The sequence below is a fragment of the Gossypium hirsutum genome, chromosome D01 (genome assembly GCF_007990345.1).
Source record: "Gossypium hirsutum isolate 1008001.06 chromosome D01, Gossypium_hirsutum_v2.1, whole genome shotgun sequence".
Classification (NCBI taxonomy): Eukaryota; Viridiplantae; Streptophyta; class Magnoliopsida; order Malvales; family Malvaceae; genus Gossypium; species Gossypium hirsutum.
In genome coordinates, this window is record NC_053437.1 from 8,295,191 (window position 1) to 8,309,836 (window position 14,646).

The 14,646-nt window shown below is 30.1% G+C and overlaps 1 protein-coding gene across 1 annotated transcript; it reads right to left on the reverse strand.

Annotated features, from left to right (window-relative positions):
• Positions 1–541: 541 nt before the first annotated feature.
• On the reverse strand, positions 542–1,941 carry LOC121213809 (uncharacterized). The gene is made up of 2 exons (XM_041086943.1): positions 1,096–1,941; positions 542–913 (listed from the first exon to the last, which is right to left on the reverse strand). Exons 1-2 carry the CDS (start codon positions 1,333–1,335, stop codon positions 662–664), a joined length of 492 nt encoding a protein of 163 aa, XP_040942877.1. The 5' UTR covers positions 1,336–1,941; the 3' UTR covers positions 542–661.
• Positions 1,942–14,646: the final 12,705 nt, after the last annotated feature.

Genomic DNA, 14,646 nt, shown 5'->3' on the forward strand with positions numbered 1-14,646 from the left:
TAGCCACAACCAACATGCTTTCTTTCATTATATAAACATATTTGTATTGTTTTTCATTTCATAATATATAATTACATGTTTCTGGCATTTCAAAAAATTCATACACCATTTAAAATACCAATTGTTTACTCTTTTTTCTTTTTGATAAAAGAAATTACAACATAATACATTTAAAAATATATAAAACTAGAGATCAAACCCAACCCTAAATCTATCACTGTTTTTGTAAAATTTATGATTCACTAATTTGTAATTAATTATTCAAAATACAAAAAGACTGCAACTATTGTTTAAGAAAAAAGTCATAAAATGCCATTTTGGACCCATACATACTTCACCCAATTTTTTTATTTATTTTTTGGTTGGGTATTTTGTTGACATCAATGGACCTTGTGCCTTGCATTTGGACATCATGCAACTATACATTTATAGATAAACAAACTATTTGATTAAAAATTAAACTAACTAATGTTTATAAAATAATTATTATATTAAAATTCCATCAATTTCAACAATGAAGAAATAGGCACCACAAACCAAAGAAGGAAAATAAATTATTTTCTGTCATAAAATTGAAACATTTTCCAAAAGAAAAAGGCGAAATTTTTTTTGTATTCTGCAAGTTAGGATATATAACGAGAGAATTAGAGGGAAGTGAAACCTAACGGCTCTGATCTCGGCTCAACCTGCAGATCCCACTGATTATACTTGATGCATCATCATCATTGGTTATCATGTGTTTTTGCAGTCTTTTTAAAGAGCTGATGATAGCCGTTGATCCCGACTCTGAGTCACCATGATCTTGATTTCTAGCCGAATGATTACCTTCAGCTAATCTTGGTAGCTTGAATAATCTTGTTGAGCTCATTGATGATGATGCTTCTCCATGAGATGAGGAGCACCCAATCTCATCCTACATAAAACTATTTCCCTATGGTCAGAAAAGGAAAAAAGACCTTGTTTGGTTTCTTAGAAAATGCATCACCGAAAGAAGAGAAAATTTCCAGATTCTAAATTTCACAAATGATAGAAAATTTTATTCGGATTATCAAATGGTAAGAAAAAAGAAAGCAAAATATAATTGAAAAAACATACCTCAGAACAAAAACTAGGACTTTCTTTCACCCTCTTCAAGCCGCCTTCACTGCTACTTAAAGAATCTGAACTAGCCGCCGGCTTTAACATCGAGAAAGAAGAAGAAACCTCTGACCATGGAACCACTTGATTTTCAGCATCATCTTCCTCTTCCCCCCCTCCTTCATCATCATCGCCGTCATAATCTTCTTCTTCATCCTCATACTCTCCCTCCGATGACTCCTCCTGCTCCGTCGTCATTTCGCAAGTAGTATTTTTGTTGGCTACACATGACTCGCAAACGGAGACAGCAGGGCTGAGGTGTTGACCAGAGGCGAGCCATGGAGTTGGGTTCTGACAGACATGGCAGAGGAGGGTTCGGGTGTGCTTAGCTACAAGAAAGTTAGCTTCATGAACCTTGACGTCGCAGTCCCAACATAGGTTTGCCTGATCCGATTCCTCCGCATAGTTCACATTTCTTCATTTTTTCTCTTCTTCTTTTAAAAGATAAGCTCTTCTCCTTGAAAAAGTTAATATAAAATGAAACCAAAGTACGTAATCCAAAACCATCGAATCCTCCTTTTAACTTTTTTACTATTTAAAACGCGTAAAGGATAGTTTTGTAATTTCAGTTTTGTAGGCGTAATCCAAGTACCTAATACCTAAACTGTAATTTAATAATTGTCTTTTAACTCGATATTTAATATATTTACTGTCATTAATAAAAAAATGCAACCAATCATATCTTGTCACGTACTCTGCATAAAATATTTTAAAAAATTCGTAAATGACAATATCGTATATGTAAAAATTGAAAAAAAAAAGTTTTATAACCATCAAAGTAAAAAGCCAAAATAGGTTTTACCCCTCCCTCTCCCTATGATTAAGAATTTATAGTTTAGGGTTTGTGATTTCAACTATTTTTCCTATCAGTGTTGTACCTGTATATTTTGTTGGTGGCTCATACTCATTAGTTCACTGCACTGCTATTCATGAAGCAGGGCCTGCATATATATATTCATCTGGCATGCAGTAATAAAGAAACCAATATAAGATTACTTAGAGTTTAGGGTTTGAATCAACAATGGATTTTGGTGAAATCAGAAGAACTCAACTCACAAGAGAAGAAGATGATTTAGATGAAAGAACAATTTTCAGCGGGTTTCGTTGAAAAGAATGGGGTAATTTTCTTTGGAGTAAAAACAAATTAATTTTCCTTATTAATTTTATTAAATTTAGTTGTTTTTTATTTCCTTCACATATTTTGAACTAAATCTCGAAATTTAAAAATATTTTGAGGAAATAAATCAAATGATGTACGTGGCAATTGGAGGAATTTTTCTAAATGGGTAACGAAGCATAACAAGGAAAAAGAGTTTAGGTATGAAATTCAAAAAACAGTATAATTTAAGAGTTTATCAACTCAATTTGATTTGATTCTAGACTTAAACAAAAAGTTAAAATATGTTGGAAAGTTTCTGTTCTTTTTGTAAATTTGAAATTTAGTCTTTGTACTTGTATTTCTAGAAATTTAATCTTTCTCCTTTTAAGATTTCAAAATTCAAGTCAAAATGTTAACACTATTAAAATTATTTTATTAAATTTAGGTTCATTATAACATTATTCTTTAGTAATATTGTTGCCAAATGAATATTTTTTATTTTAAAATATAATACTAATAAATTTAACAAAAAATAACAGTGTTAATAATTTGACTTAAATTTGAAATATAAAAAAGAAGGGTTAAATTCTTAAAAATTAAAATAGAGGGACTAAATCCTAAATTTATAAAGAGTACAGGGACCTAGGTCAGATTTTAACCTAAAAAAATATTATGCAAAAATAAGGAATTTGAGATATTGGGGTGATGTGTACAGAGGAGGAGACCGAGCTGGGTAGAAGTTGATTGGGTGCCACGTGGAAGACTGTGGTCGATGAAATATATTTTTAAAAACTAGAAGATTGAAGATTGGAATGAAGTGGCGGTTCTCCAAATCTATCCCACGCGGTCGAATCCAGACCATGAGTGTGGCCACGACCCACGTGATAACCACCTGATTCTCGAAATCGATTATTTTGATGATGTGGCATAATGGGACCCACATTTACATTTATCGATGCTTTTATCTCCTAATTGTGCCTATATGAAATTATTTTGTTGGGATTCCCATTTTTAGCTAAAAAAGGATTGCATTAAGTTAAGCGTGTGTGGCATTTTAAAGAGCTTTTTTTCTTTAATTGAGAGCAACTCCAGCCTTTTGTTACGACTTTAATCATTATATTAAATAAATTTTATGTCTGACATTAGATGATTAAATATGTTGTAATAAGAAGTTTAAGCCAACAGATATTTGAAACCTTCTGATCATATTGTGTCGATGTCGAACTATGCTTTAATTAATTATTGTTTTCACTCTAAATCGTGTTCTTTTTATTGAAAAGTTTTATGAAATTGAATGATTATTTTTTTCAATTTTTTTTTAAATATAACCTACTTATATGAAAAATTGGAAAAGCATGTGTTTTAATCATACAAATTGAAATAATAAAATATATTTGCATTATCCTACTAATAATGTGAGTATGTGATAAGCCATTGAAATGAATGGGCAAGCAATCCCCACCACCTATTAGGTAAACAAATTATTTTTCGGAGTAGTTGTATTAATTTTGATGATGTGGCCAACATCACGTGAAGATGCCAATGTGGCACACAATTAAGGGAGGTTTTGTGGGGAGCCAATCAATCAATCAATCAATCCCCACACATTAAATATTAAAAAAAATAAGGAGAAGATAGGGAAGGGGGAATATGTGGAGGAGAATAGAGATAAGAGGAGTTCTTTGCATATAGACCCCTTTGTAGGAAACAACAATTTCACATTTAAAAAAAAGCAAATGTGAGCCCCCACCACAATTTTATACCCTTTTTTCTATGTTTTTCTCTTTGTTATTTTCAGGAATTTATTTCTTTTATTTTTTTATTTTTAAAATGTAAGTATAATTGTTAATATAATTATACTAATAAATTTAATAAAATAATTTTAACGATATAAATAATTAAACTTAAACTTTGAAATTAAAAAAAAAACTAAATTGTATTTTAACCTTAAATTTTCTTTGATAGTTCTATATGTATATAAAACTCCAATTTCATTTCCTAACATCTGCCTCGTCATTGCTTATTTTAGAGACTATCTGTCAGATTTTTAAGGCTTAATTCATGAATCTTAAACTTTTCTGGTATTTAAATATTTTTTATGTTAATTTGATATTTAAGATACATTCAATTTTTTAATTTGGTACCTAAAGTATGTTTTTATTATATTTTTTAATTTAATTTTTTACATACATTAAAAAAATTTCTATAACTAATCACAAAGCGACATGTGACATCTTATGTAAAAACAAATATTTTGTTTTATTAAATGTATATACACATTAAAAACATAAAATATAAAAATAAATAAAAATAAAATATTCAGAATATATATAATCTAGAAAAAGAAAGAATATAGATTATAAAAAAATTTATAAAAATAAAATTTACAAAAAGTACAATAATTGAAAAGAAATTAGTTGAAATTAATAATCTTATTACAAATATGTAAAATAATAATAAAAATCATTAAAGAATTTTGAAAAATTTTAAAAAGGTTTAAAAATAATTTTTTATAAAATTATAAAATATATAATTATAAAATTCTACAAAGTTATTTAAATTTCAAGGTATTTATTATTATATATTTTAAAAATTTATAAAAATATTTTAAAACTTTTTCTAAAAATTTATATATTATATGTATTTTACATATTTAATCAATATAATATATATAATACTAAAAAAAAGACATGCGGCATGTTCTAATGATGCCATGTGACCGGTCAATGCTCAGTCAATAGTCGGGCAATGCGGTCAACGATCGATTAAAGTCAAATATGTTTTTTAATATTTAAATATTTAATATTACAATTTTTAATTTTTAATTTAAATTTAATATTTTATTTTAAATGAACCTAATTGTCACTTGATATTTTTTCATTGGCCAAAACATGTCACATGGCGCTTTTTAATGGTCAAAGTTGCTTAAATGTCCCTTACAAATTGGACCAAAAATAGAAGAAATTGATACTTTTAAGGGGCAATTTACCAAAAAAAGCCGTTTTTTTCAAAATTTACCAAAATGGGCTGATTTTTTTATTATTTACCGGAATGGACCATTTTCCGCAAAATCGCGTCCACGTCAGTGCGATTTGCTTACGTGGACACAAATCGCGCCTACGAGGACGCGATTTGCTGACGTGGATGAACAATTTATGTTTTTAAGCTTGGAAAACTTTGAAAGGCCATAACTTTTCGCTCGGTTGTCCGATTGAGACAAATTTTTTTTTTGATTTCGAATAAATTTTCGAGATCTATGCGCTGAAAAATAGCCGAAGGCGGTTTGCCGCAGTTTTTGTCGAAAAAGATCCTTTTTTGCTCCTAAATTTCGATTTTTTCGGTTTAAAATTAAATTTTGAAACATTCAAATCATTATTTTCCTTATTTATTTGAAGTAAAAACCAGATATTTTTTTACAGAATTGTCTTATATCATCCTGTTATAGGTATAATTCAGCTCATTCCACTTTTGAGAAGTTCCCTAAAATTTTCCATTTTATTCAATTTAGTCCCTAAAACCTAAATAGTCATATTTTCAAATATAAGCTTCGTTTTTCAATTCAAATTCAATTTCATCCTTCCATAACATTCAAATATTCTTAAATACAAAAATTTCATGCTAATTTTGAAATAATTATACTTTAGTCCCTATACTCGTAACTAACAAATTATACTTTACAAATTAGTCCCTATTCATCTCTAAGTAGTTTGTCAGCGCGTAGATCTCGAAAATTTATTCGAAATAAAAAAATCGTCTCAATCGGACAAGCGAGCCAAAAGTTATGGCCTTTCAAAGTTTTTTAAGCTAAAAAACATAAACTGTTCATGCCACGTCAGCAAATCACGTCCTCTAGGGTGCGATTTTCGTCCACGTCAGCAAGTCGCGCTGACGTGAACGCGATTTCGCGGAAAATGGACCATTCTGGTAAATAATTAAATAGTTGGCCCATTTCGGTAAATTTTGAAAAAAAAGGCTTTTATTGGTAAATTACCCACTTTTAAGTACCAAATTAAAATAAAAAAATTTAGATACCAAAATAGAAAAATGAAAATACTTTAAGAGCTAAATCGAAAACTAAGCAAACTTTTAATCAAGAGACATTTCAATAATAAATTTTGTGTTATTAATTTAATTTTATATGTATTTTAAAAATATCATGATGGGATTTATTTAAAAATTCCGTTTTGGGGGGATATGGTGAGATCCAACTCAATCTAAGGGATGGCATTAGGTGCCACGTGATAATATTAGATAATGCCAATTTAGATTTCTTTGAAAAATGTGAGTGACTAATTACTATTTAAATAGGTTAAAGTTTGTTGTTTTTTTTGGGTAAAACAAAGCATACTCACATCATTGTGGGCCCATCATTAATCTTTAAAATTTAATATAAATATTTAAGCAGAGATTGGGTGGTGGACGCTCTTTCCATTTCTTTCTTTAAAAACCATTTACTTTTTTATTTTAATTTTATTAGGATTAAGATATTTTTTATTTGAATTATTGAATATAATTAAAATATATTAACTTTTCAATTCAAATATAATAGAAAATTCTCAAATAATAACTAAAACATTTTTAGCACATACAATATAATTTTACTTTATGTAATTAATGGAAAGAAGCATTATTAAAAATAATAACTAATCAACATAATTAACTCTAATATTAATTCAGTGATAATTAAGATGCTTAATTTTTTTAAGAAATAACTCTATTTTACATCAATAAAATTAACACAATCTTTTTAAAAATAAAATTAACACAATTTTTGTTTATGTTAAAAATTTTAAATTAATAACTGTAAATTATAATTATAATTATCATAATTTTTTCTTTTAATTTATGCTAAGAGCTCAATTCAAGTAATAGTTCTATTTTAAAATGGGTTAGATATAAAATTGGTATTCGAATTTGTTCACTTTTTCTCAGATTGGTACTTATAGTTTTTTTTTGTCCCAAATTGGTACTCAATTTTTTTTCCGTCCACTATATTGGTACATGAGACTAACGATGTTAATTTTTTGCTGACGTGGCAGTACTGGCCAATCGTACGCTGCCATGTGGTGTCCTCTTATACCTATTTTTTTTTACTCCTCTCTCTTTTTTCTCTTTTCTTATTTTTCTTTTTCTAAGCATGCTTCTACATTCATCTTTCTTCTATCAAACCCCCCTCCCAAATTTTCCCTCATTTTCTCATCATTCAATCACCACCAAATTTTTTTCTTTCTTTCTTCAGTCAAAAACCCCGAAAAATTTTCCCCCACTTTTTCACCATCCAATCACCATCAAAATTTCTTATTTTATGATATCATATGCATTAACGGAAATATCTTTTATTGCCCATTATTATATTATATTGACAATTAAATATCTTTTTATCTTTATTATTAAATTTATAAACTTAATATTTGTATTCTAAAATATTTATTCCAAAATCCAAATATATTATACCAAGTCTAAACTCAAATAATATACTCATTATTACCCAAACTTAAAATAAACTAATTATAGTCCAAATCTCAAGTTCAAAATAAAAAGAAATTAAACCCAATACCCAAATACAATTTCTAAAAGTTAAAGCCCAATTCAAAATCTAATTCAATAAAATTAATATTTTTTTATTAAAATATTAAAAATATTTTATGTATTACTAGTTACAATAATAAACATGTACTTTAATATACTAAATTACACATAACTATTGATGCTATATCTTTTATTATAATCTATAATACAATAATAGTTATATATATTAATACTTATAAAATATATTATTTCATTATAGAATAGTCTATCACATACTATAAAAATAGAGTAATACATAATGTTAATTATTGTAATTTATTATTGTTTATTATATTAGTTGAAATATTCTCTAAGTCCCTATACTTTTCCCCTATTTGAAAGTTAGCCCTCCTACTATATTATATAATGTTATATTATATTATATCATATCATATAGTATATAATATATTAATAGTTTATATATATGCATTAATGATTAAACATTATAATATCATGTAATACTATATCTTTTATTATAATCTATAATATAATAGCAATACATTATATATTGCATATTACTATTATATTTTAGTGTTTATTGTCTATCACATACTAGTTTAAATATGCTCTAAATCCCTATAATTTTCGTACATTTGAAAGTTAGCCATATTACCATATTATATAATGCTATATCCTATAATATATTAATAGTTTATATATATATGCATTAATGATTTAAAAAAATATATGTATCAATGATTGGACATTATAAAATCTTGTAATACTATATCTTTTAGGGTTAAATATAATATGGTACCCGAACTTGTTCATTTCTCCCAAATTGGTACCTTAATTTTTTTCCATCGACTAAATTGGTACCTGAGTCTAACGCTGTTAACTTTTTGCTGACATGATAGCATTGGCCAAGCGCACACCGCCATGTGGCATCCTTGTAACTCCCCAAACTTCTTAAATTTAAATTGTGCAAGGGTGTCAAGTAAATTGATTTGATAGTGGTTAAGTGTTCTGTAAGTCCACTTAATATCTCGTGTTTGAATTTCTATGTTTGCAAATTGGGAATATTTTTGCTATTATTCCTTTTTGTGCCAACATTAGTAGTAGAGTTTTGATAGAGTTTGGATACTTGGTGGTTGGTTGTGATATTACCATATAGATAGGTTGTTAAAATCTGTTTTTTTTAATACAAGATAATTCCTTAAATCTTTTTTTTGGTTAATACCACTTTCTTGCTCACGTTTTTTACCCTCTCACTACCATCCAAATTCTCCATTTTTGCTATCATTGCTACTTGTTTTCATTCTTTTGTTTTCTTTGCTATTCAATTGGCTTTGGGGTTGGTCTTGTTCTTGTAGCATCTATCAAGATTATTCTTTCTTTAGCTTGTTTTTTTTCTTCTATTTTGCTGGTTCTTCAATTCTGTGGGCAAATTCTTGTTCATTGCTTATCGTAAGCAAATCGGGGTTTTGATTTAGTTATTTAATTGTTGGATATGTTATTTCGTAATTTAAAATCGTTGTTATTTAAGGATTTAGGAATTGATTTGGTTTCCCCTTGTGATGAAATTTTATTTATCGTAGAATCTTTCATTTTAGGAGAAGAACGTGTGATAATAGACAATCCTCCAACAAATTAAGTTCTTGGAGGAGTTGCTGTAAGTTGCGGTAAGTGTTTGTTATTCATTTAGTGACTACTTTCTTGAGAAAAGAGTGAATTTAAGTGGAAATCTTTGTGCTAAATCAAAGTTGTAAACATTTTGTTTTGATGGCGTGTGTAGGATTCTAAGTATTCGATTGTGTGGTGGATCAATCTCGCTATCAGGTGTGTGAAAACAACCCTAAAACTCGATAGAAACTCGTAAATTGTGAAACAGGGGCTATTTTTTGAAACTGCCCAGTGCCACACTGCCATGTGAAATTTGCAGCCCGTGTGGATTGACCGTGTGGGGCACATGATCGTGTGAAACTTTGTAGACCATATGTACCATACGGGTTAGGTTTTTGGGCTATGTGGGTCTTTTTGCCCAATTTTAAGACTCGATTAGGGGCCGTTTGAGGGACTCAAAAATTGGGTCCATAGGCATTGTATGGGTTCAGAAAAGCATAGTTTTAGTACGTAAATACATTTGAATAAGCTTAAAAGGTATGTTAAGTTGGAAAAATTATAAATAAACTATGTATTATGCTATAATCTGTATGAAATATGTGTATAGGCATGCCATTTGTTATATGATACATGTGAGTATGTTTTATGATTATAATATGCATGTGTATGGAGTGGGTTATGATATGATGGAGGAAATGTTATATGACAATTTATACTGCAACTATGGTAGCTAGACCGCAAGTTTATGTATGGCAAGCTCAGCTGCAATTTATATGAGTGGCACACCGCCACCTATTAGTGTGATTGACTGGAGGAAAATGATGTGTAATGGATGAGGGTAGGACATTATATGATATGTTATAATAGGTTATGTTATGATAAGATACATTTTGATACGAAATCTGATATGCTATGAGACAAATTGATGATTATGATTATTTATATTGAAATTATGAGCCAAATCACACACTGGGCTTAAAGCTCACGTTTATGTTTTGCTTTGTTTTAGGTGATCCTCTGACTTAGGATTAGTCAGTGACTCTAGAGCTCGAATTTCACATTTTTGGTTAAAGTTCTATGGACTTTTTTTTGTTTTTATTTTGTTTTGGATATTTTAATTTTTGTTTAGTTTGTAGGGACTATTTTGACATTTATTACACAAAAGGCTATTATCGTTTAAGAACGTTTAATCTATGATAATTAAAAATGAATCGCGGTTTTATATACAAAAGTTATAAGGTTTTCCACTACACTACTAATTAAAATACTCCAAAATATTTTAGCACACAAATGTTTTCAAGTAAACATGTTTTGATTTTAGTTCAACAATTAAAATGGGGTTTTAAAACATTTGCTATATTTTTCAAAGGGTTGTTCAAATAGAGTTTTCTTTCCGTTGAAATTGGTTTACCATAAAACTTAACATTTGTTTCCTTTGCTTGTTCGATGTAACCTCCATGATCTGACCGTAACGTTTAAGCCAAGTATGGGGGTTACATTTGGTAGTATCAGAGCTAAGTTGCAAAACTTGGTTGTGTATTTTTAGGTCTAAAATATTTTAATAAATAAATTTTTATTTTGAACTGGAATTTTATTGAAATGATTTTTGAATTTTTGGATAAGTGAAACTGAGACTCAGGCACCAATCTAAGTAAGAACTTTAAATTTTAGTTTTGCTTTAGAGATACTTTGCATTTGATACTTTAGTATAAGAAATGGCTTTTAGAGATTGTAGAGTAGTAAAACACTCTCTAAACATGAATAAATATTTCGATAAAACTCTAAGATTACGGGTTAAAACTTAAACTGGTTCATAAAATTTTGAAAATTGTAGATAAAGAAAATGAGTACTGGTAGTTCTTGTGGATGTGGTATCCATGGGCATGGTGGTCGCCATTGGGGGGCTCAAGCTGAGCCTTATTTGATGGGCAGCATACCCCAATTAGATACAAGTAGATAAAGAAAATGAGTACTAGTAGTTCTTGTGGATGTGGTATCCGTGGGCGTGGTGGTCGCCATTGGGGGCTCAAGCTGAGCCTTATTCGATGGGCAGCATACCCCAATTAGATACAAGTGAGACTGTCGAAACTTCGACAACTGAGACTAAGTCTGCGGCTCAGATTGCCAAGGACGACGCACTATTCCAGGTAATGTTGAGGGTTTTAAAGAGGGTCTTAAGACCCATACTAGGTCTGAATCTGGGAGTCGGGGATCGATAACTAACGAATCTGGTCCAATGGAGCTGAATTATTTAGGGGCGTCACTAGAGTAGCCCCAACTGTGGCTGAATATTGGTTAAATGCCACGAAAAGGAAAATGATGACTTAGACTGCACCATTAGAAAAAATTAAAGGGTGCAGTATCATTACTTCGCGATGAAGCATATATGTGGTGGTTGACGGTGTAGGAAGACACTCAACCTGAACAGCTAACATGGGATTACTTTTGGAGTGCCTTCCAAAATAAGTATGTAGGGGCAAATTATGTTGAGTCTCGTAGACGCAAGTTTATGTGGCTGATTCAAGGGGATAAAATGGTGGATGAGTATGAGGCTAAGTTCTTGAGATTAAGTAGGTATGCTCGGGGGTTGATGGCTACTGATTACTATAAGAGTGCTCATTTTGAGGAGGGTCTGAGGTATGACTTTAGGGTTCTGATAGCTCTCTAGAGAATGGGTTTATGCATTCTTGGTTGATAAGACAAAGCTTGTGGAAGAGGCTAAGCTGTAATACCCAAAAAAAATTACTACAGTAAGAAAGTAAGATAATATTCCTGATATAGTAAAATAAGGAAATAAAGTGATAAAAAGGGTAATTTTGAGTTATGTCAACATTGAGAAGTATATTATGACATATTAATTCAAGAAAGGATTAAATCGCAAAAGTGAGAAAAGTTTTGTGGCCCAAGAGTAAATACTCAAAATTTAAGGGATTAAAGTGTAAATATGAAAAAGTTGAAGGACCAATAGTGAAAATATTTTCAGGGTAGAATAATCTAGAAAACAAGGAAAATGGATGAATTAGGACCAAATTGAAAAGGTAAAGAGTTTTGAGGGACTAAATCATAATTTTACCAAATTAAGTAATGACTCAATGATGAAATTTTAAAAGAACATAAAGGGAAAAATGGTCAATTAGAAGAGGGAGAAATCTAGAAGGCAATGATGATGTTGGTGATATTTTAGATTAATTAATTAAATAAATATTAGTTTATTAATATTTTAATTTAATTTTTAAATGATATTTTATTATTTTATTATTAATTTATTTAGTATATATATATGTGGAAAGAAAGATGAAAAGCAACCAACCCATCATCTTCCATGAATCCAACGTGAGGAGAAGAGAGAAAGATAACAAGGAGACTATGGGGAGCTAGAATATCAAGTTTTGAAGACAAGGTCTGGGGTAGGTCACATGGGCTGGTCACACAACCGTATGACCCTCGTTGGGAAGATTTTGTCAATCGCACACGGACGTTTTGTTTAGTCACATGGTCGTGTATCTCAGCCACATGCCACATTGTCGTGTCTTCTTTGTTTCAAAAATTATGCTAATTTTGGTTACAAATGTACAGTGAGTTACACGGGAAACTTACATGACCGTGCGACTTCGTCACACGAGCGTGTGCCTTTTCCACATGATCGGGTTGACCTTCACACGGCCTGGACCCTCCCATACGGCCTGGTCACACAGCCGTGTGGCTTTATCTTTTTACTATTTCTGTATTTTTTTCCTTTTTGCAAATCGATACGATTTAGACCCTGAATGATCCCGTGTTAGTTTAAGTTTTGTAGAAGTGTGTGAGATCTTGATTTTTTTGAAACTAATTATGAAATGCTATTTGTATATGTAATGTTGTATTCATAAGCACATATTTGATATTGGGTTTTTAATTATGTTATTTATAAAAGTTTGGATGCAATAAATGTGTTTTGTTGCATTTAGTGGAATGTAGGCATGTGAATTCTGGTTTTGTTACCTTGGTTATGAGGAAGTTCGTTTCTATGTGTTTTTTTGTATGTTGTGTATATACTTTTGCATTTGCATAAAACTGGGGTTTTTGTTGTGAAGAGAAGTCTGTTTTAAGCAGTCAAACTGCAAAATTATTCTGAAAGTGGTACATCTGCAATATATATATATGTCGGCTCAGCTGCATATATCTATTTGAGTGGCTGAGACCCATTACCGTGGTGTGTAGGGTGGACGAGCCTATAATAACCCTTTATGGTGTGTAGGGTGGATGGGCCTACCATAGCCCAATTTTGGTGTGAAGGGTGGTCGGAATGGTGTTTGGTTGGTTGTGTGGGTTTTTGATCTGTGCATTCATTACACGTATGAAACTATGATTGATAGAGTGAATAATAAATAATATGTTTGCGTACCTTTTGTTAGTGGAAATAAAATTCGTAAATGAGTTACCAGTTTGGGAATTTCGTATGTTTTTGGTATAAGTATGTTTCTTAAATATTTGTTGTGTTGCTCTATTTCTGCCATTTACTTATGTTTCGGACTCACATTGAACTCATATAGCTCATCCCTTTAGTTTTTCCCTTTCAGGTAATTCACGAGTTTAAGCTTCGGACTCGGCACATCGGAGGTCTCAGAAACTTTTTGGTGTTGATTCGGTTTAAATAAGATTTCCTTAAGTTTAGTATGATTTATTTAAAAATTATTTGTAAGGCAATTGTAAAAACTGTGGTATGGGTTTGAGTTTGGATTTTTCGTCAAATTATGTGTTTTTTATTTTGAACAACATTTTGAACGTTACTCACGCAATTTTTAACTAAGCTCTTTGCTACTGTTCCAAGGTTCATACGTTTTTGAGAAATGACCTATGGTCTTCTATTAAAAAGTAAACAACATATTTTTCGCTATAACACTGGTTTGAAATTTTGGGTTACGATTAGAAAAATTTGACGCATTTTGGAACTATTCAGGGAATACTAATTTGATTTATTTCTGACTTGTTTTTAATGTCAATTAAACACTAATTGCAAAACATATGTTTAGTTTTTACTAAATTTTGTTAAACATACAAAGAGATTGACTTTTTAAGAGAAATTTAGAATTTAATAATGTGACCTTTGAAATACGGTCAAAACTTCTGGGCCGAGTTCTGGGGTGTTACATTTTGATGGAAGAAAGAAAGAAGAAAGATGAAGAAGTGTATAAACAGGGCTAGAAAAAGAAAAATAAAAAATAAAAAAGGAAAGAAAATAAGAGAAAATAAAAAAGAAATAGAAACAAAAAGAAAAAGAGGTACAAGAGGATGCCACG